Consider the following 21978-nt stretch of genomic DNA (forward strand, 5'->3'; position numbering starts at 1 on the left):
TATGAGCTTCAGGTACTGTCTTGAAAAATAAAGGTAGACAGCAATCAAAGCAAGATATTGGATACTGGGGCTAGAGAGCTGGTTCAGCAGTTAAGATCACTGGCTGCTCTTGCAGAGGACCCAGGTTCAGCTCCCAAAACCCACATAGTGGCTAACAACTGTCCATAACTCCAGTTCCAGGGGATCTGACACCATTTTCTGACCTCTGTGGGCACTGCACAACATGTGTGTACTTAAGTACATGCATGCAATAAACTCATATAAATAAATAATTAAAATAAATAAAAAGACATTGGATGTTGGCCTCTTGCCTGTATATGCATACACACAGACACGCAGGCACACATGCATACACACACATGCACACACCCATACTAACAAGTACATATAACCCACCACATACATACATATGCACACACACACACACACACATGCACACACTCTCATACACAACACACACACGATTTTTTTAAAGCCTAACTCAATACCAGTCATCTATGAAAATACATTTATGAATGTATATTCTGCAGGCCTTGCTAAAAGGATTGCATTTTCTTCACTGTCACTAATTTCAAAGTTTAGAACCAAACACATGAGCTGTATTACTTAACAGGAAAAATGTTCCATGTTCCATGTTCCAGAATATGTAATATAGTTTCTTTAGTTACAGAAACTCACTTTATACAGTGGTAAAACTAAAGAGAGCAGGTCTTTCAAGTCTGAGCTAAACAATAGAATCCTATTATTTGTCTACACAGGGAACTCATCAGGGCCTTTTTCTCCATACCAATCCTATTTCCACACAGACCTTTCACTGACACAAACCTAGTGTTGATTACTCACCACGCCTGGCCCCCTCTTACTCATTCTGGGTTTAAGAAAGTCCAGATTAGACGCATGCCTGGTTTTAGCAATAGAAGGAGCAGCCACGGTTTCTTAAAAACTCAGGATTTTCTAAAAAGACTTTGTCAATGGCAAAAGGGAAATCAAAGTGTTATATGATCTGCAATGTAGTTCACAGAGCTTTAGATTCATTTCCTTAAATCTATGAATAAAACACTTGTCTTTACAGCATGCATTAGAAAGGAAACAGAGCGTTTGACTAACATTAAAAGTATGCTCCATGGAGCTATCAAATTACTCTGCTTCCAGGACAAAGGATAATTATTTATTTATGCCTACTGTAACTAAAAGCTAATAACTTATATTAGGGAAAAAATCTTACATAAAAAATGCACAGTTGGAAGTCCCTCTAGGTACAGTTCTTTCGTGAGATTAGGATGACAGTGTCTCTGCTTTATTTTATTTATTAATTTTATTTCTTTTTTTGTGTGTGGTGTTGGGATTGAACCCTAGGCCTTAGGGAATGTTGGCCAAGGATTCTACTACTGAGCTATACCCCCAGACTTAACACGGACTGGCAATAGCCCTTTAAATCCAGTTTCTAACAATTCTTATTTAACCTTTCAGAATGCATAACAAAATCACATACTAATTTGTACCAAAAAAATAATATTATGTGAAATAACAAGGCACTGAACTTAAAAATCCTCCCCAAAAGTGAATTTTGTTTCATTTTGCAACGACTGACTCGGTTGTGGGAGTCAAAGAAGGAATTTCTGCACAAACTGTATCATAAAACTAAGGTCGAGGAGGCAAATGACATCTTAAATCATTTCAATACATTTCAAAACGCACTAAGCATTTTTCAAATATGGGCAGCAACATACTTATCCAATATGACAAATGGACTTAATCCTGAGGAGTAACGTTAACTCAGATGATTCAAGACAGATGGAATCTCATTTCTTTTTAACTGGAGCCACTGCAGCTGCCCCCCCAACCCCACCCCATCCTTCCGGAGAACACCACTGATGAGACTCAGTGATCTGCTGCCTCACACTCAAGGAAGCCAGATTAGACTGGAGGGCCAGTTATCATTCCTATCCTGCTGCTCAGTTTTATCTACCCACAAGCCAGGAAGAATATCCATTTCCTCTTTTCTCCTGAGAGCACAGTGGCACATTTCAGAATACATCCTGATTTCTTCTCCCCAGCTCCAACCGCAGGCTGTACATAAACTTCATTCTGAACAGAAATGCAAACAGGACCTCTGAGTCCTACAGATCACATGGACATAAATGCAAGAGAACAGGATTTCTGTAGTCCATTATCCAGACAGCATGCAGTGCAATGAGCACTTAAAAGGGTCGTGAGCCAAGGCTGCAGACAAAGCTTATCTACCTTCTCAGCCAAGGTCCGCTTTCTCAGCTGAGGTCCCCCTTTCTCAGCTGAGGTCCCCTGCTCCCTATGTTACAACTCCCAGCTCACCCGAGCTTCTTTTCATCGGCATGCTTTTTTTTTTTTTTTTGGTGGGGGGGTTGTTTTGTTTGTTTGAGGCAGGGTTTGCTTGTAGCCCTGGCTAGCCTGGACCTCCCTATGTAGACCAGGCTGGCTTCGATCTCACAGAGATCTGTCTGCCTCTGCCTCAAGTGCTGGGATTAAAGGCATGTGCCACTATACCTGGCCTCCTCCACGTTTCTAAATAATGTTTTAAAGCTTGCTTTTTGACACTTTCATACATGTATATAACGTATTTTGATAATATTTGCCCCGCACTACCCTCTCTCATCCCCTACCACACCCTCTGAACCCCTTCCTTCTTCCGAACAAGTCTTCTCCTACTTAAATCAGTTTCCTTTGTTGTTGTTTGATGAACCACTGAGTTTCATTAGGGTTGCCTGCATAAGCACCACTGTAGAGCTACTTACTAGAGAGCATGGTCAGCTTACCAGAGGCAACATCACTGAAGAATGACCCCCATCTGCAGACAGGAGTTGCTGGGGGTACCTTAGCCAGAGGTGGCATCAACATGCTTTGGACCAAAATGCGAATATCCCTCCAGTGTAGGACCACCACCTACACACATCTCATCTACTAGTAATCTCTAAATTCTCCATCTGTCTAGGAGATGTAAAGAGAGACCTGCTGTAGAGTCAGGGAGGGAGTGCATCCTGAAAAGTGCCCAGCTGTCTCTGAGAAAATAAGCAATGAACCATTCCCTAGGCCAAGATATGAGATGCCCTGCTTCCTGACACAAGCTTAGACTAGGCAGACAGGCAGAAAAATGAAACCATGGCAAGAAAGAGAAGCATGTGTCTGTCCACAGTCCAGTTCAGAAGATGCTTGTCATGGTCTCCTAGAGAACCCACAGGGCACAAAACCAAGATACAAACCGTGATCCAAAGTCAGACAAAGCCACCTCTGTGCACTGTAATCACAATAGTGAAAGAGATTAGAGGGAAGTTCTATTCAGAAATGGGAAAGTCTCAACCAAAGTACTATCCCAAGAGGACGATCTGAACATGTGCTGAAGTCGTTGGAACCAGGAATGAAAGCTAACCTGAACAAGAGAAAACATCTTAAGAAAGCAGTGCCTGGAAGGTCATTAATGATGCATGTGAGGTGGCAAATCCAAGAGACTGGCTATGTCCATCCTGTGGCATGCACCTGGTGTTTCTTTGGCACCAGGACTGATGTACCCATTACTTCCACCAACAAAAAAGCAATTCTAGCTGGGCTGCTAGAAGATCTGGGATAAAAATCACCAGCTAATACAATCTGTAGTCATTACTGCCATTACTCGTGGCTGATTCTCTGCAGAGCCTTGCTATCCTGGCTAATTTCTAGACACAGTGCTGTTGGTGATTTGGCCCCGTCATAGGGGCTGGCTTGTGCATGTTTACCACCATCCCTGGTTCTGCTCATGAGATGCCAGGCGCATTCCCCTCCACCTCCAGTTGTAACATTGAAGTATGTCTGTAAATATTGCTAAACATTTTCTAGGCAGAAAAATCACCCCTGGTTGAGAATCACTGATGGAGATCAGTAAAACAAGGCAGCTACTGTTCATCTTTCACCTTACCACATTACGATAACAGCGGCAGGCTTCTAATGAAAACCTGGCAGGTCAGGGAGCTCTTCTGCTAGTAGAGATAGTAGGCAGCAGGTAACCCAAGTCCATCACTATCAGGATGGGAAACTATATTAACTATCATAATAGAGAGATCAAAATTTCCTTTTAGCTTAATTTCAAGGCCTAAAACATGTAGTATTCTGCCCTAAGACTATTCCTACAAGTCTGCAGTGTGCTCGAAGTTCCATCATGCTCAAGGTTGCTTGATAAGTATACAAGTGCATTTTTCAAGCTCCTTTCTTTACCATGGACTATGCAAACTAAAAATGTGAAAACTCCGCCATGTGCTGGCAATGTCACTGAAGCAGAAGTCTTTAAACATTCCAAGGGAGAACAGGGTTTGTCATTATCCCAGTACCTTGTCTTTTTCTGTCCAAGAACACAAGAAAGTGCCTTTACAATGTTCATGTTCAGAACCATAGGTTTGGTTCTAAATTAGTCCAGAAATGACTACAGTGAAACATTCTTTTCTGGCTATTGGTAAATCACGTTTTTCGTTTATTTTACCTCATTAGTAGTGGGAAAAGAAAATTGAGATTCTACTGGTTTTTATTTGTGACTATCCAGAGTGGCTTTGAACTAGCAATCCTTTGGCCTAAGCCTCCCAAAACACTGAGATGACAAGCGTATGTCCCACACTTTGCTTTTTTATTTTCATTCTAGTAAAAGAAGAGCCATAAAAACTAAAAGTATTAAAAACATGAATATATGATCAAAAAATACTCATAATTAAAATTCATCAAAAAATGTTTACATGTGAGTGTGTGTACATGTGTGTGTATGTACATATATACACACATACATATACATGCATATAGTACATGGCAAAAAAGACAAAAATATCTAGAAAATATCTAGGAAAATAGAAAAGAAGAAATTTTTTTAAAGAAGAAATATGTTTTACGAGTAAATCTGAGAAAAAGAACTTTCGCTTAAGATAAACATGTCTTGTTAAGTGGGCCAAAGGTCCTGATGATGTCATTGCTGGCTAACACACCAACAGAACTCTTGGTTAGCAGGATTAACACAGCCTTGTGCAGATGTGCACTCTTCCCTAGCAGGATCTAGAAAACATGTCAATCACATGTAAATCGAACACTGGACATCAACATTACGTCCAGTCTTCTCCAACTACAGCAACTACAAAAGAAAGGGCCCTCATCAGCATTACTTTTCTTCCCATAGTCCCCTTCTCACTTTCACAGTATCTACCTCAGTTCCTTACTTTCAATCTCACAAGACAGACACACAGCCTTTATCATTCTCATCTGATCCAGGGCTAAGAAACAGGCACCAGGAACCCAGGGGTCAGAGTGTTGCTGGAAACAGAACTAGGCTCTCAGAATTGTTTTACTTAGCTCTCTTCTTGGGGAAAAGGAAGGAAGGGACAGAGGAAAAAGGAAGACAACGAGGAAGAAACTGAAAGCATGAAGTGCAGGCTTGGCCATAAGCCTCACCTTTCCTAGTGGCTTCCACTCATGCTATCACACTGTGACATCTGCTTGGCTTCTAAAGCAATCATTCTTACATCTTGCCCAAGCTTTTCATTTTACAGATGAGAAAATGGGAATTCAAAATCAATGTACCAACTTGCCCCAGTCACACAGATGATCATCAGCAAAGCAACAGGAAATGCAATGATCTGCCCTCTAGCTGCACATTCTCTCCTGATTCCATCATGTTCTCCACAGATTCCATCTAGAGTCCACTGTGTGTAGAAAGAAAAGGGGAGGACTGAATACAGGATGCACAGAGATAAGACAGTATGTGTTCTTGTCAGATCAGAAGCTTGTTTTTACAGTATGCCCACTCAGTCAAAGGTGGCTAGAAACCATGTAACTAAGTGATTCATAATAAAGTGCTGCTGCTGCTAACTGCATCCATACCCAACATTGCAGCAATGAGCCAGACATGATTCTGTTATTAGGAACAAGACACTGCATCACCTAGCAATTTCTCTCCTTTCTAGTGTTGCCTATAATCCTGACTTTTCTTCTCCTCTCTTGGCTATAAGTGAGTTCATTTCATACCTTACGACATTATGCAATTATGTACTGAAATTATTTATTTACTGCAATACTGGGGGTCAAACTCGGTGTTTTGCTTCTCAGGCAAGTATTCTATCACAGTTACAGCCCCAATGCAATATACCAAAGTGAAATTTAGAGGGTATTAGTTTTCTCATCACTGTTGACCAACTCCCCTGAAGCAAGTTGAAGAGTTTCGGCTCCCAGTTCAGAGGGTAAAATGTATCATGGCTGGGGTGGCATGTCAGGGTGACACACAGTCATGGCTCAGTCTCTAATGGCAGGAGCTTGCAGCTTGTTCACATGGTGGCCAACCAAGAAGCAACAAAGAGCTCAGCCTCCTGCCTCCACCTCCCAGGTAATAGAGTTATAGATGTATGTCACTACATCCTCTTACCCAATTTCTTACAGAGGGCACAGGCCACCCAAAGTAAGAGATATCTGGGAATCATAACTGGTTTTATGGACTTCTGGTCATAACCTAAGGGATTATTAGTAGAGAGAAAAAAATGCATGACATCCAGTAGAATAAAGTCTTCAGTGGAATTTTCAGTTTCTAGGTCCTGCATATGCTTGCTGTTTTCTTTCCGTCACACGTCAGACAAGCATTCTAATGAGTCACCTTCCCAGTCCTTTAAATGCATTTCTTGCTATAGCTTAATAATTTTTTAAGGTCTGAAAATCACTGCTTTATATGCAGTATCGTTGTTCCTCATAATAGCCCTGGTGTAGGCAATACTACAATTTCCCTATAACAAAGACTGAAATTTCCAGAAGTTACATATGTTCTCAAGATGACAGAGAGAGCTACAAATAAGGACACCACTTCTCCATATAATCACTTTACTAAAAAATTATTGAATTAACTAAGATTTCAACCACAGTAATTATTACTTGATAAAGACCTAGGTTTTGAAGGCAGATAGGCCTGAATTCAATACCTGCCTCTGCCACTGACCAACTATGTGGGTTTTGTTCTGTAACAAACCTCTCTGAGATTTGATTTTCTGACATAAGAACAGGGACATTTGTAAGATCAAGTTTTAAATGGTTTGCTGGATGTAAATAGCTTAGATCAGTAAACAGAAGGTATAGTGATTCAAATAACTATTAGTGTTTTGCTTACAGGTCACATTCAACCCACTACACCAGAATTTGCATGTTTAAAAAAAAACGAATAAAGAATTTATTGGATTGCAGAGCAAAGTACGGCAATGGGGTAAATGTGGCATAGAGGCGTCTAAGAGTTTGAGGTGGTACTAGTTGATAAAGATACCCAAATCAAGATGTAGGTACTTTGTTGGGTCAGGTAACTCTAAGAATCAGAGGAAAGAATTCTGCTTCATCCTAAAACCAAAATCAACGATTACTCAACGATTAGCGCCAACATCCATCTTCTTCCTCTGCAGCCTGGCTGGAGCCCAATGAAGATATTAGGAAAGGTACCAAGTGTGCACTCGCTCGCTACTGCCCTGGGTACCTGGAAACTAGGCACTGAGATTCGGACCAACTCACCCCTGAGACTCCGTTGGTATTGCCCCAGACTCTCCTCCAGGGTAGAGTTCCCTGGCAACTTCGCCATTGGCTCAGAGTTGGGAGTTCTGCGGGAAAGTGTCCAGTGCACTCCCCTTCCAATGACAGGCCTAGCGGGGGCGGGGGGGGGGGGGGGAATGCTTCCTAGCTTCCCGGCGCTGCAGTCACTAGGGAGCTGGGAACCCCTGACCGAACTCCAGAGGGCTCTTCCTGAACCCTTGTCCTCATGGTGGACGTCGGGAGTTGTAGTTCGCAAGCTCAGAGCCTGCAGCCTCGAGAGTCCTATGGGCCTTCCACCTACACTACCATTCCCAGAGGGCTGTGCGCTCAGGGCGCCAGTCTGGCGATTTAGCGGCCTGAGTCCGTTGCCAAGAGACGGGCTGGCAGGCCCGTCCCGCCTCCCTGCCTTCCTCCAGCCGCCTGGACCACCGGCGGAAGCCTGGAGTCCTCAAAATGCTCCCTGACGAAGCTGATCCCTGAGCCCGCTCAACGGTGCATTGTACACCCTGTTTTAGTCAGGATTTCTTTCAAAACACCCCCAATTTTTTTTTCCTCAAGAAAATGAAGCTGTAAACCTTCCAGCCAGACTGAAGGCGGGCCGACACTACAACTCCTAGCATGTCCGGCACCCCGACCCCCGCGTGGAGTTGGAGCGCTGCCCGCTGGGAATCGTAGTCCGGGTTGGTTGCGGACCGCTCCAGCCAAGCTGCTTTTCATTGTTCCAGCGGGGGAGGGGGTAGGTCTGGAGGGCACGCCTGCGCAGTGGGTCGCCGCGAGAGTGTGGGTCAGACCCTCCTCAAAGCCCCCTTTCATTGTCTGGGTCTGGCGCCTGCGCAGTGACACATCGCTAGGCCGGAGAAGGAGGAGGAAAAGGGCCTGGCTCCTCGCCCTTTGCGAGGCGCCTGCGCACTGAGCGTCCGCTCGCTGCCGTTCCCGCTATGTGTGGGGCGTGTGTAGAATAACGTTATTACCCAGCGGAACCGAGGGGCCCAGGAGCTCGACCGCGAAGTCAACGACGATAGACGACGACTGGGTTGGGAGAGGCCAGCGTGCCAGAGACGCCTGCGCCGCGCCCCGCCTCCGGGTCCGGTCCCTCTCCACCGCGAGGGGTAAGTGATGCGCCGGGGTCGGCTCGGGCCACGCTGCGGGTTCCACACGTCGTCGTCCTCCCGGGCGCGGGCTGCTGGGCGGAGTGTGGGCCCGAGGCCGAGGGGCGCTGCCCGGATGCCCCGCGCGATCGCCGCCCCCGCTGGGCTGGGCCGGCCGGCCTCCCATCCCCCACCGGCCGCCGCCCGCTATCCTGCGACCCGGCCCGCGGCCCCTCGGCTTGTCGGGTTCTCTGCGGTCCCTCCCGGCTTTGTGCCGCGTGCTGCGGGCGGAATATCGATGCGAGGCGGCGGGGTCGGAGTCTGACCGGGCGCCCATCCCTTTTGTATGCTCAGTTTCTGGGTGTGAGGCGGATTTTTGGGAAGCGGGGAAATCAGACGGCGAGTCTTCTTGGACGCGTCGGGAGGGCGTGCATGGAAGACGTGTTGTCACGCACCTTGCCAGGCGACAGCACCCCACGCAGGCTCTCGCCCCATAGTAAATCCGGGAGAGGAGAGTGGCTTCCTGTGGGCTTCATTGTCCTAAGATTGAAACGTAGGGTTTGAGTACGGTTCTCTTCCGTTTTATGCAATGGGGGACAAAAAAAAAAAAAAAAAAAAAAAAAAAAAAAAAAGGCAGGCTGAGCATGGGCCAGGGAGCAAGCCAGTAAGCAATGTTCCTCCATGGCCTGTGCTCCAACTCCTGCTTCCAGGTTCCTGCCCTGTGTTCCTACCTTGGGCTACCTGATGAACTGTGACCCGAGAGATGTAAGATAAATAAACTTTCCTCCCCAAGTTGGTAGTGGTCAAAGTGTTTTGTCACGCAGCTGCATGACAGGAAGACAGGGAATTGTGGTTAAGTCGTATGACCCCTATTTTCTGATCATGAGTAGAGTTTTACTATTATTATTTCAAGAATAGAAAGACAGGCTATACCTGCTGGAGACCGAGTCCGCCAAGGTGATCAATACAAAATTACTAGGTTGACAATGAGACCGGGCTAGGCAGGGCCCAACAACCAAGCTGTTGTTTAACAGGGAAATGAACCAGCAGAATTATTTTTTCCACTGGGTGGGTAAATGCGTTCATGTTCCCTCGGGAATACATTTTCAGCAATCAAAAAACAGTCCTGATAGATTTTGGTTTCTGAAATTGCTTTTTGTATTCTCTTAATGAAGATTCAACTATTTGAAAGGAATTTGTTGAAGCATTTAGTTGAAAATACAGCCTTGAAAACAATTTGAATCTTAAGCTTACAAGTCTTGCAGTCCGTTTGGCAGCCTTTCAGCAGAAGATAGAATGAACTGGGATGAATGGGGAGGAGCAGGTGGAGGAAGGATGCAGGAGCAGAGAGTTAACATTGGAAATCTGGATCTTCCTGGTTATAGCCCTGCATACTTTGGCTTCAAAGACCTAGGAATTCAGCACTGGAAAGCCTGTGTGCTGATACATAGCAAGGTGCAAACTGGTCTGTGTATTGCTGCCATTGTTTTAAAAAGAAATGAAAGCAGGCCTGCTTTTAAAGTTCTTCCTGACTTTGAAAATACTATAAAAATGCGGTGTTCTACAACAGGAGTCTTAAGTGGACTTGACACAAAGTAAGAAGGCCCTAAAACTGGTAAAGTTGGTGAGCTTGTCTGCCTAAGGCAAACTAACAGAAGGCAGAGTCATATAAAACCAAGATCTGGTCTGCAGTGTGATCTTTCTTGTGTGTGTACCTGGGTCCTCCTTCAGAGGATGAATTTATGGCAAGCCTCTCTCCCTGCTTGAGTTGCCTGTATCAGTTAACTCCAGTCTTAGAGATTTATTAATTTAGTTTTTCTGTGGGTGACATAAAATTATTACCTAGACTGAAATGGAACTTGAGTTTTAGAGACTAAGGAAAGATATCTTAACATTTGCTTTTCATAAAAACAGAATGGTTCCCTCCTTATTAATAACCAAATTTTAATATTTGTTAAAATTCAGTAATATTTTCTAGTATGATCAATTCTATAGCCTTTGTTTAAAATAAAACGTACACATAACAAAGTGTTTGCTTTCATTAATTAGTGAATTACATTGTTTTCAACTTAAACTAGAACTTACCTTTCTGAGAAACATTTTATTTTTAATGGATTTTATCATTACCATATAACATTAGTTCTTTGATTTCACTCTTTTAAAGAAATATTATTTTTAATTTTATGTGTATGAATGTATTGCCTGCATGTATGTAAGTGCACCCATGTTGTGCAATGCCTAAAGAGGTCAGAAGAGGATGTTGGATGCCCTGGGACTGGTGGTGTGGATGGTTTTTAGCCACCATGTGGATGTAGGAACCGAATTCCAGTCCTCTGCAAGAGCAACCAGTGCTCTTAACTGCTGAGCTCTCTCTCCAGCTCCTAATTTCACAATATTTTAATAGACACTTTCTTTAGGATTTATTAGCTTTCAGCCAACTTACAAAAACCTGTAATTAAATTTCATATGTGACTTTTATTCACTCACATATTAAATGTATTTTACTGATAAATTTCATGGTATCTTAAAATTACTTTGTATGAAATAAGTTGCATGTTTCCTATTTTAGCATTAGATTAATGAAATCTACGTCATGAACAGTATCAGTTTTGCATGGTGGTATGGATTTTAAAATTCTTTGCTTAGTGATTTGTTTCATTTGGTCCAAGTGTCACTTCCTTGTTTGGAGGGGGGGAGCAAAATCACAACAGTTTTATTATTGCACCTGCTGGTAGTGAGATAGTACACCACTGGTAATAAAAGCTGTTTGTTTAGGCTTCTTGCCCATATGAGGTGGTTGTTGACTCCTCTCTCTCTTCCTCCTCCTCTTTGGGTATGTATTTGGTACACATGGGCATGTATACACGTTGCACATGTGTATCCATCCATGTGGAGGCCTGAGGTTAATGTCAAGAGTCTTCCACAGCTGTTCTTCCACCTTGCTCTTTCTGAGACAGGGTCTCCAGCTGAACCCAGAACTTGCAGGTAAGGCTAGTCTCCCTAGCCAGCTTGCTCTAGGGATCCCATCTGTCTTCCTAGACTGGGAATTACAAGCAGGCCACCCAGCATTTACCTGGGTTCTGAACTCTGGTTCCCTTTCTTGCTCAACAAGCTCTGTAACTAGGCAAGCCATCTCCCCAGGCTCTATATAGTTTCTTTGAATGAAATTCTATTCCACAACAATCTGATAAGATTAAATTAAGTTGTGAGATACCTATACAATTGCCATTTGTACAACGAAAACTTCGCTATATACCACCAATGTTTGATGAGTAGACAATGATTAAAGCATCAAATATTGATCGCCTTTACCAAAAAAACAGGTTTATGCATAGGGAGAGAGAAGCCTCAGCCGTCTTTTCCCATTTAACTTTCATTAACAATGAAGATTTTTAATAATAACTACCCTTGGTAAAATGATTTATTTATTCAAATATTTATAAGGGATGTGTTCAGAAATGAGTTCGCCATTTTGTGGTATAAAAAAGAATAAGAAAACATCTGTGGTTTATTAAACTGGATATATTATCCATCTGGTTGAAAGGATTGTGCAATAGCATTTTTTTTTAAATAGCCAGAGTAACATTACCAGAATGTATGAAGATTGTTTGTCAAACAGAGGCATAAAAGAAACCACCAAAAGAAAACTAAAGAAAATGCCATACTTAGGTACAAATAGTCATTGCACAGAGGTGAAGCATGAATTGCATGGGGCTGAAAACCAAAAGGCATGGCAGAGAACAAGTCATTGTTTAAGTGCATTAATAAGTGATGTCGGTAACATCACACACCGGGGGAATGGTATTATTGAATAAGTGGATAATACAAACTTTGTATGGAACACCTACTAAATGATAGGCAGAGAGAGAAATTTTTGCAACAAGTTTTATCAAAGTATCATGTTACATATTTAAAGTTTAAAACTCTTGGAGCAGAGAGTTAGTTGAATACTGTTGTTGCTATGGCACACAATGCTTGATGGTAAAATCTGTAACTGAATTTTTGTCTTTTTGACTAAAACTAAAATTCTTTTAATTGATCTTTTTAAGTTAAGTAAGGCAATGTCTGTTCCTTACTCTTCGTTAATAAAATGTTAGCATTGAAAGGAGTTTTACAAGTCATCCATACAGTGTGCCCTATACTAGTAATAGTCCTGAAATCATAGTGAATCCACCTTTTCCTTGAACCCTTTCCAGGCCATAGAAGAAAGCCCATTTAACTTTCAGAAAATTTAATGGAAAGATTGATACCAGAGTCTTAGACCAGAGGAGATTCCCGTAACCAGAATTAACCAGCTACTGCTTGGAGAGCAGGCAGAGAGGAATTTTTATTTGGTGTGACCACGTTAGTAAGGAACATGGGGATCAGCATTCTACCCTGTCTTCAGGATACTACCAGAGCTCTAGGTTGATATAGGGGAAGGACACAGTGGGGAAGACTTGCATAGTCAAATAGTATCTCCCAAACCTGGTCTGGTAGGTCATCATCTGGTTCTGCTAGGTCCTGCTGGCACTGTTGCCTGAAAGGACAGCTCAGTGCCCTTCATGAGATGATTGTTCCTGTAGAGGAGGGCAGCCTAAGTTCCTTTCATATAGAGTATAAGCCTACCGGGCTCAGTGTGCCTGGAATTTGGAGGCAGAAAGGGATCTTGAGAGAATAGTCTGGAAGAGCAAAGTGAAGTCAGCTGGGACAGAGGGAGCAAAGGAGAATTTCAAAGGAGCCCTGCTACGATGATTTTTTTTAATGTTTCCAAATTAGCATATATTAATGAAACATAATAATGGGTTTCAATGATATTTTCATACAAATACATAATATATTTGGATAACACATGCACAAGCACATGTGCATGCACACGCAAAGTCTCGGACACTAGAAAGGAGCCCATGAGGGGAAAAATGATTCTTTATGATACAACACGTGAGTGGACAGGGCATGGGGTGAATATACTAGGGATGGAAAGCCTTAAGTAGGGAGCAGGGATAGGGAGATGAGGGGACAGGTGTGGGATCTTAATTGAGTTATTGCCTGGTTCACTATCTGACTTCTTCCTACTGTAGTTCAGTCTTTAGGAATATACTGCAGTAAGATTTTTCTCGATACAGGTCTCTGTTAGATTTTCTCTGTTCTAAATTACCACTTGTACCTTCATGTGATAGTTTCCTTCCTTGTTGCTGTCAACTGATTTGAGTCATTTGTGTCAGTGCTTTCTGTTCAGTCCACTTTCCATATTTAATTCTGCCGTTATGGTCTGGCTGCGTTGTGTACAATGTACATTTGTTTGCACACAAGTTGTGTCACATCTCTAGCAACACTAATGTCTTTCTCAGTTCTAAGCAGAACAAAGATGAGAGAAAATGTCATATGATTATTCAAAGTTATATTTATGTAATGCAGGGTGAGATTTTGTACTTCTGCTTTTCTGCTATTAAAGTAGACTTTTTATGACGTGTATTGTTAGTAAGTGGTAAGTTTCCTTTAGTATTAGTTGTGGGTTTTGTTTTGTTCTAGTGGGTTTTTTTTTTTTTTTATTTGTATGATTTTTTGAGACAGGTTCTTCCTGTAGCCCCAGCTGTCATGGAATTTGCTGTGTAGATCAGGCTGGCCTCGATCTCACAGAGATGCACCTGCCTCTGCTTCCTGAGTACTGGGATTAAAGGGGTGTGCCACCATGCCCTGCTGTTCTAGTATTCTTAATCATTAAAAATTTACAACTTTATGTTGGATCTCATTTTTTAAAAAATTTTGTCTGGAAACTACTGATGCAATCTATATAAACCAGTATCTTTATATTTAGCTAGATCTCTCATATTCTATTTATACCATAAGTGATGTTTTTGAAGCAATAATTTACCCTTACCCTCTATTAAACTTCATCTGCTTTGGCATAGCTGTATTTAAAACTTGTTGAGATCTTCTTGAATCATGATTCTGTCTATCATCCAAGGGATTAGCTTCCCTTCCTGGCTTTTGAACATTTATAAATTTAATAAGGTAGATCTCTTAATATCTTCATCCTGGCCATGCACTTGTATATAGTCAAGGATAAAGCCATTCAGATTTATAAATAGAATAAACGTTACATAAAATTTGGTGGGGGCAGAGAGATGATTTTAAAAAGATAATGAAAACCATTTGGGTATTTTTGTTTTGTTCTTGTTTCCATGAGTAGCAAAGGAATTGAATGAAACTAGGAGTTTGGGTCATGTGGCTAATTATGTCATTATATGATAATAAAGTTAAATAAGGAAAGGTGCTATGAAGAGGAATTAATCAGAGCCAAGAAAGAGATTCTGTTGTTAAAGATCTGACACAACTTTAGATTGCAAACACAAATGCTTGACTTGAAATAAAGGATCATTTCCCTACACTGTACATTTAGACCAGAGCTGCAGAATTAAATATAGAAACTAGATCAGAACCAAAAAAAGTAGCATTGGCAAAGCTAAGTCCAGTTAAAAGGTAAGAACAGCAAAGAAACTGAATAAAATTAAGCAAATTAAATGAGAGAATGAATGATAAAAAACTCTTCTTAACCCGTTTTCAAGGTGTCATAGAGGTGGTTCAGAGAGCAACTGTTTAAAAAAAAAAAAAAATGTATGAAAATTCCTTCTGCTCCTGTCCTGTATATGCTGAATTGCCACTTTCCCCAGTGCATTTAAGTCACTGTTTTTATGTATCCATCAACTCAAATAAGAAGTATTCAAAAACCTCCCGTTCATCTCCAACACAAAAGATAGCCTCATTGAATGCTGCTATCTCTGAGTATTTGAGACCTGTCTCCCTCCCTCCCCCAGCTCTCTTCCTCTCTCCCGCCCTCTCTCATATATTTAGCATTCCTACATTAGGTAGGGAGAAAAAAGTTGTGGAATATTCTGGGTTGAGAGTATTCTACAAGGAATGGAGTAAGTGAGTTTGAGAACAAAGAGGCCACTGTGACTAGAGATGAGTGAGGAGATGGGGAGTAGGAGGACTTGAGATCAGAGAGAGCATTTATTGGTTGATGCTGTTCAGGTGCCATGGGAATGTATTGAGGCTTTTGAATGATCACTGTTTTATGGATAAGAGGATAAAGGGAGCAAGTATGGGAATTCGATGAGCTAAGAAGTAATTAGAGTGAGCTAGACTAACTGGAGTAACCATGGTTATGATAATGAAAGTTGTCAGTTTCTGGTTTTACAAGATCAAGAGTTGGACATGTGGAATTAGAAATGCCTATAAAGCATCCAAGAGAATATATCAAGAAGGGAATGATACACACACACACGTGAATTTTGAAGAGAGAGATTTTAAGATGCTTAAATTTTAAACAATACCAATAAACTGAAAGATCACTTGGGTAGGAAATTAATTAGGTTGCCAAGAAGCCCAAGGTTTGGGACCTGATATACTATAACGTATCAGGTTATGAAATGCTAGCATCAGGAAAGATTGAAAAATGTGGCTGAGAGGTAGGGGGAAATTACAAGAGTGTGATGCTCCAAAAGCCTAGGGAAGAAAGGAATTTTGGAGATAAGAGTGTTGAGTCACTGTATTACATTTAAGAAACCATACAATGTCTAGACAGATAGCTCAGCAGTTAAGCGCACTGGCTGCTCTTGTAGAGCAAGTTCAGTTCACAGCACCCACTTTGTTCCTAACAACCATCCGTAACTGCAGTCCCAGGAGATCCAATGCCATCAGGAGATCTAATGTCATCTACTGGCCTCTACAACATTGCACAACATGGTGTACTTTGCCTGCTGGCGAAACATACATACACATAAAATATAAATAAATAAATTAATAAATAAATCAACTGAAGTTAAAAAAAGTATCCATTTCTGTAAAAAATAAATTTAAAAAAGGACTCATACAGTAGTAATCCTCCTATCACTGGTCTCTGAGCAAACTACTTTATTAGACCTCTCTGCATTCTGTTTTATCTATAGGAATGTTTGCAATCATTCTTCCTATAAACTACTAATCTGTAGCCCTGAACAGTTTGTTCATAAATAGAGCACTAGTTTTTATGTAGATGTGTACAGCTGCTACTGAGATTGCAACAGGACAAGCAGTGATGTTCAGTGAGACTGTATTAGGAAGTGTCTCAGTGCCACTAGCTGTGTGATACTGAGTATTTACTTAATGTTTTCTTGGATGCTTAATAGGCATTTCTAACTTTATTTAGAAGATGTGCAAATTGAATTCCAGGCAGATTTACTTAATCTCAGAAGCTCACTTTAGTCTGTGAAATTTAGCTAGTAGTAGACAGCTCTCTCAGAGGTTTATGTGCCAAATAATGAAATAGATGTAAGAAACAAATCAAAGGTATAATTGCAGATAGGGATCTCCTTCCCTTACTGCCTTCAGTGTGATATCAGCTCATTTTCATTGGGTTTGAAAACACATTGGCTGAAGTTGCAGAATACTTTTCATTGATCCTGTAGAAATAGTGTTTACATCTGTGGATTCTCTCAGCTGGGCAGTTTTGCACATCATTCTTGAGGGTGGAGAAAAGGGTATGATGCTAGGAAGAAGAAAAGAACAAGCAGGTTTGGAGATAATACTTTGTCCAATGTGAAACTCATCATTCTAAACAATGTCTTACGTGATGACAGTTAAGGTCCTTTTTTGTCCAGGCTTGCAAGAAGAACTTGTCTTTTTATTGCCTTTTGTTTTTGTTTATGTTTTGTTGTTGTTGTTGTTGGTTGGTTGGTTGTTTTGTTTTTGAGACAGGGTCTCCCTGTAGCCCCAGCTGGCTTGGAACTCACTATGTAGACCAGACTGGCCTTGAACTCACAGAGCTCTGCTTGCCTCTGCTTCCCGCGTGCTGAGATTAAAGGCATGCGCCACCAAGCCTGGCAAATAATTTGTCTCAACTGATCTTATTCTGCTAGATCTTCTACTTTGTAAATGTTTGCTGCATGTTATAAGAAATAGAAGATGTGCAAATTGAATTCCAGGCAGACAACTAGAAAACTGATTTGAGGAAACCACTGGAAAGGGAAAATGGAGCTTACTTAAAGAGAGAGGCATAAATATAAATACTCATTTTGGTAAGAAATATTTCAAATAGAAGAGTTTCTATGATAAGCTTCTGGAGACAGTGGGACTTTAATTTAAAAATACAAGAGCTGAGGCTATAATGACTCTAGGCATAGCATGCCAGAGACCCTGTCTACAATCCCTAGGGTCAAAAAGCAAATAAGCACACACAAATAAAGTTATCTCCCAAGTATCCAAGGAGGATAGCAGCGCTCAAGTCCCTTAAATAAAATGGGACAGTATTTTCATATAGCCTAGCTTCACCTTTCTATATGCTTAAAACATTTGCATTTATTTGTGTATGTGCATGGGCACATTTGTGTCATGGTGCACATGTAGAGGTCAAAGGACCACTGTGGTTTATTCTCTTCTTCTACCATATGGTTTCTGGGGATTGAACACAGGTCATTGGAAAAACAGCACATTACAAAGTGAAAGCTATTTTTTTTAATACTTTATTATTCTTTAACAGATTACAAAGTTCATCTGTATACATTTGTAGAAAGTTATAAAAGGATCATTTAGTCAAGAAGAACACACTTTCTACCTCACTAGCCAGTAGTACTGGTATCACATGTTCTTGGCTTTATTATTTAATTTAGCATCATTTTATCTTGTGGTTAATTTTTATTTAAGTATTTTTATCAAGATGGCTTTTTTTTTTTTTGGACAGGGTCTCTCCCTAGTCCCAGCATACCTAGAAGTCACTATGTAGACCAGGCTGGCCTAGATCTCACAGAGATCCTCCTGCCTCTGCTTCCTGAGGGCTGGGATTAAAGGTACATACCCCACACCCAGCAAGAGGACATTTTTTTAAAGTATTTATATTTACCTGGGGGAGTAGGGGACAATTTCATTTAAAATTACTGAAAGTTTTAGAATTCTGCATTGGATCTGATACAATTAATTTCTTCAAATCAAAGGAAAGCATTGATTTCCAGACAAATTTATTAGAAATGTCCAGTGTAGTATTTAGAGTTTTTAAAACACAATTCCCTAGTACCAGACTGGTGGAACTAACCTTCTTAGATGTCTAACAGCCCCACTTTGAGGCCTATACTGATTTGGTCAGAGGGATATAAAGGACAGTTTTTGCTTCTTGCCCTCCAAGGTCGACTAAGCTCCAGGGGACTATGAGCATCTCTCAAACTGTCCTGTAATTGTGGTGGGTCACCTGTCCTCTTGATCAAGGAGGCCATGGAGACCCCACCAGATGGACTTGAACCAGTGTCCAGTCTACAAAGAGAGGAGGGTCAACACAGAGGAAACATTTCCTCCATGCTTCCAAGTAAAGCCATCCACAGTCGAGCAGGACCTTTGACTAATCTTCACATAGATGGAACTGGTAAAAGAAAGGCGCCAGGGCCTCCTCCCCAGCCCATGTGACCCCTGAGGAACAGATCCTCAAACGACCTTAAGAGTAAAAATAAACTGGTTTATCTAGGCCAACTTTATGATCTCAAACACCCAAAAGGAAAGTACAACCAAAGATTAAAGGGATCAATATAATTCTTAAAGAGTCCATGTGTATAGCTAAAGGCTACATAACAAGAAACAGTGCCAGACAGGAGATACCTTCCTTTGAGTTGTTGGCCCAGGTGGCCCAAGAGACTCCCAGAGAGTCACCCAGCATAGAACTGGGAAAAGAACAGCAGACCCCAATCTTATCTAAAGGAATATTGGCAACTGATTGCTGCTAGATGAGGAAGAGCTGATCTTCCTAAAACAAGGAAGTCTAGATTGGCTGACTAGATTCTGTGGATGGACAAGCACAGGAACGGCTGGGGGCACCAACAACACAGTGGACAGTAACAGGGATGGCAGAGTATATGGGCTCCAGTGGAGTGGGCAGGCTATGGGAGGGTGCCGTTTGGGATGTGGGTATATAGATGAGTAAGATTGTTTGGAATATTGTATATGAAATACACAAAAATAAATAAGTAAAAAATAAATAAATGAGTTATATTTGAGGAAGAAGCATAAATATTTGCTTCATGTTAACTGGTAGAGGTGAAAAACATCATTGAAATCTACCTGATAACTTTATATCCTTGCTCAGGTGCCAAGGATCTCAGAAAGTAACCGATTGTGACTACTAATAATCAGATATATAGAGATTAGAGATGCATGTGCAAACATCTAAGTGTTGTTGCATTAAAAATGAGTTTTTATGTATGAGACAGTATATTTTAAAATGAAATGGAGATCTTTTTTTAAGGTTAAAACCTCATTCAATTTTATGTCTTATAGGGTTTATACTGAGTTCAATATTGTATAACTGTATTAATTCAACTGTGAACCTAAAAATTTATAGCCAATTTTGAAAGAGATGCATCTTTGCTCTGGAAATTGTTATTGAACATGTCAATGCTGTTGTAATGAAATGCTTCTTCTAATCACGTGGTCATTAAATAAATAATTTTTAAAAAAACACACTTTCCATAAGTTGAAAATAAGCTGCACGTTTGGTAGATGAACTCTTGTGCCACTGTGCAAAATTAGAATTGGAGGGCTAGGGGTTTAGCTCAGTGTGGAGCTATCACCTAGCAAGTGTGGGGCTTTGGGTTTGGTTCTGATCCATAGTATGGTTGTGGAGGAGGGATTGAGAATCTGCTTTTAGAAAATAAAATGGGAGACATAGCAGGAAAGTGACAAAAGGAGGAATATTTTTCAGGAGATAGATCACCATTTTAGTTTGCCACTGTCACTACTTAGGTAGATGACACTGAGCAGGTAATTTGATCTTAATGTCTGTTTTGCTCATTTGTAAAAATCAAGGCTTTATACTGTATAATATCTAGGCTACTCTTAATCTTTAAAGTAATAGTATGAGGGACTGGAGAGATGGTGTGCTGGATAGCTTTAGTGTCAATTTGACACACCTGGGTTGAGGGAGCCTCAATTGGGGAATTGTCTCCATAGGACTGGCCTGTGGCCATGCTTGTGGGGCATCTTCTTCATTGTGGAGTGATGTGGGAGGGCCCAGCCCACTGTGTGTGGTGCCACCCTGGGGCAGGTAGGCCTGTGTTGCATAAGAAAGCAGGCTGAGCTGGGGCCAGGGGAGCAAGCCAGTAAGCAGCATTCCTCCATGGCCTGTGCTCCAGCTCCTGCTTCCAGGTTCTTGCCCTGAGTTCCTACCTTGGGCTTCCTGATGAACTGTGACCCGGAAGATGTAATATAAAATAAACCCTTTCCTCCCCCAGTTGGTACTGGTCAGTCAGAATATTAATTTTGTCACAGCAATTGAGAAACAGACTAGAACAGATGGCTCAGGAATTAAGAGTACTAACTGCTCTTGCAGACGACCCAGGTTCAATTCCCAGGACCCACATGGCAGCTAACAACTGTCTGTAACTCCAATTCCAGAGGATCTGACCTCCAAGGGCATTGAATGACCCAGATATACTTAAATACGTGCAGCAATATACTCATACACAAAAATAAAAATAAGTAAAATATTCAAGTAATAGTATGAGTGCAAACAAATAAGAATGTTGAGTTTTCTCTTTATAGTTCATTGAGTCACAAACAAGAGTAAGTCAAAATATTTGGAGTTTCTTTATGTTATATAGTGAAATATAGAGAACAGATCTTAGTCCATTTGTGTTGCTGTAACAAAATACCATGGTGTAGATAATATACAAACAGAAATTAGTATTTCATAGTTCTGAAAACTGCAAAGTTTCCAGCAGGTTAAATAGCTGCTGGAGGCCTTTTCCTTAGCAATGGCATCATTAGTGTCCTCATGTGCAGATGGAACCAGTGGACAAGAGAGCCTTCCCTTCAGCTTTCATGGCTTTTGTAACAGTATTAATTCTGTTAACCTCCCATAGGCCACTTCTCAATACAGTTGCATTGAGGATCAAGTGTCAGCATGAATTTGAGAGGGATACTGTATTATTTTTCTCATTATTGTGGACAAATACCTAACAGAAGCAACTTGAGAAAAGAGGTTTATTTTGCTCCCAGTTTTTTGTTTGTTTGTTTGTTTGTTTGTTTGGTCTTTTTGAGACAGGGTCTCCCTGTAGCTCCAGCTGTCCTGGAACTCACTATCTAGACCAGGTTGGCCTTGAACTCACAGAGATCCGCCTGCCTCTGCCTCCCGAGTGCTGGGATTAAAGGCATGCACCACCATGCCCAGCTTGCTCCCAGGTTTAAGGGGTCCAGTCCACCATGGCAAGGAAGACTTGGTAGCTGGAGAGGCCAGATCCATGCTAGCAGGAGTTTACGGCATGGCTTGTTCACATCTTGGCAGATCAGAAAGCAAAGAGCTGGACCATAAACAAGATCAGGCTAAACCCTCACAGGCCCACCCCTAGTAGCCTAT

At 41.4% G+C, this 21978-nt stretch overlaps 2 protein-coding genes across 18 annotated transcripts in view; one reads left to right on the forward strand and one right to left on the reverse strand.

The window, feature by feature from the left end:
• Sdccag8 (serologically defined colon cancer antigen 8) overlaps positions 1-7916 on the reverse strand; it is a 238012-nt gene extending 230096 nt beyond the window's left edge. For 8 of the 10 annotated variants that reach the window (XM_029554103.1, XM_029554102.1, XM_029554106.1 and 5 more), the window contains exon 1: positions 7519-7792. In XM_029554103.1, coding sequence (XP_029409963.1) covers positions 7519-7585 — 67 coding nt within the window. In that variant the 5' untranslated portion in view covers positions 7586-7792. Of the gene's footprint in view, positions 1-5562; positions 5685-7518 lie in introns of all 10 variants that reach the window. The other 2 variants (XM_029554108.1, XM_017802232.2) reach the window with 2 other exon arrangements.
• Positions 7917-8314: 398 nt separating this feature from the next.
• Cep170 (centrosomal protein 170) overlaps positions 8315-21978 on the forward strand; it is a 167526-nt gene continuing 153862 nt past the window's right edge. For 2 of the 8 annotated variants that reach the window (XM_008849171.2, XM_008849172.2), the window contains exon 1: positions 8315-8645. The gene's annotated coding sequence lies outside the window, so the exon portion shown is untranslated. The remainder of the gene's footprint in view (positions 8646-21978) is intronic. The other 6 variants (XM_008849165.3, XM_008849167.3, XM_029554100.1 and 3 more) reach the window with 5 other exon arrangements.

Source organism: Nannospalax galili, unplaced genomic scaffold (genome assembly GCF_000622305.1).
Source record: "Nannospalax galili isolate Female #2095 unplaced genomic scaffold, S.galili_v1.0 scaffold543, whole genome shotgun sequence".
Lineage (NCBI taxonomy): Eukaryota > Metazoa > Chordata > Mammalia > Rodentia > Spalacidae > Nannospalax > Nannospalax galili.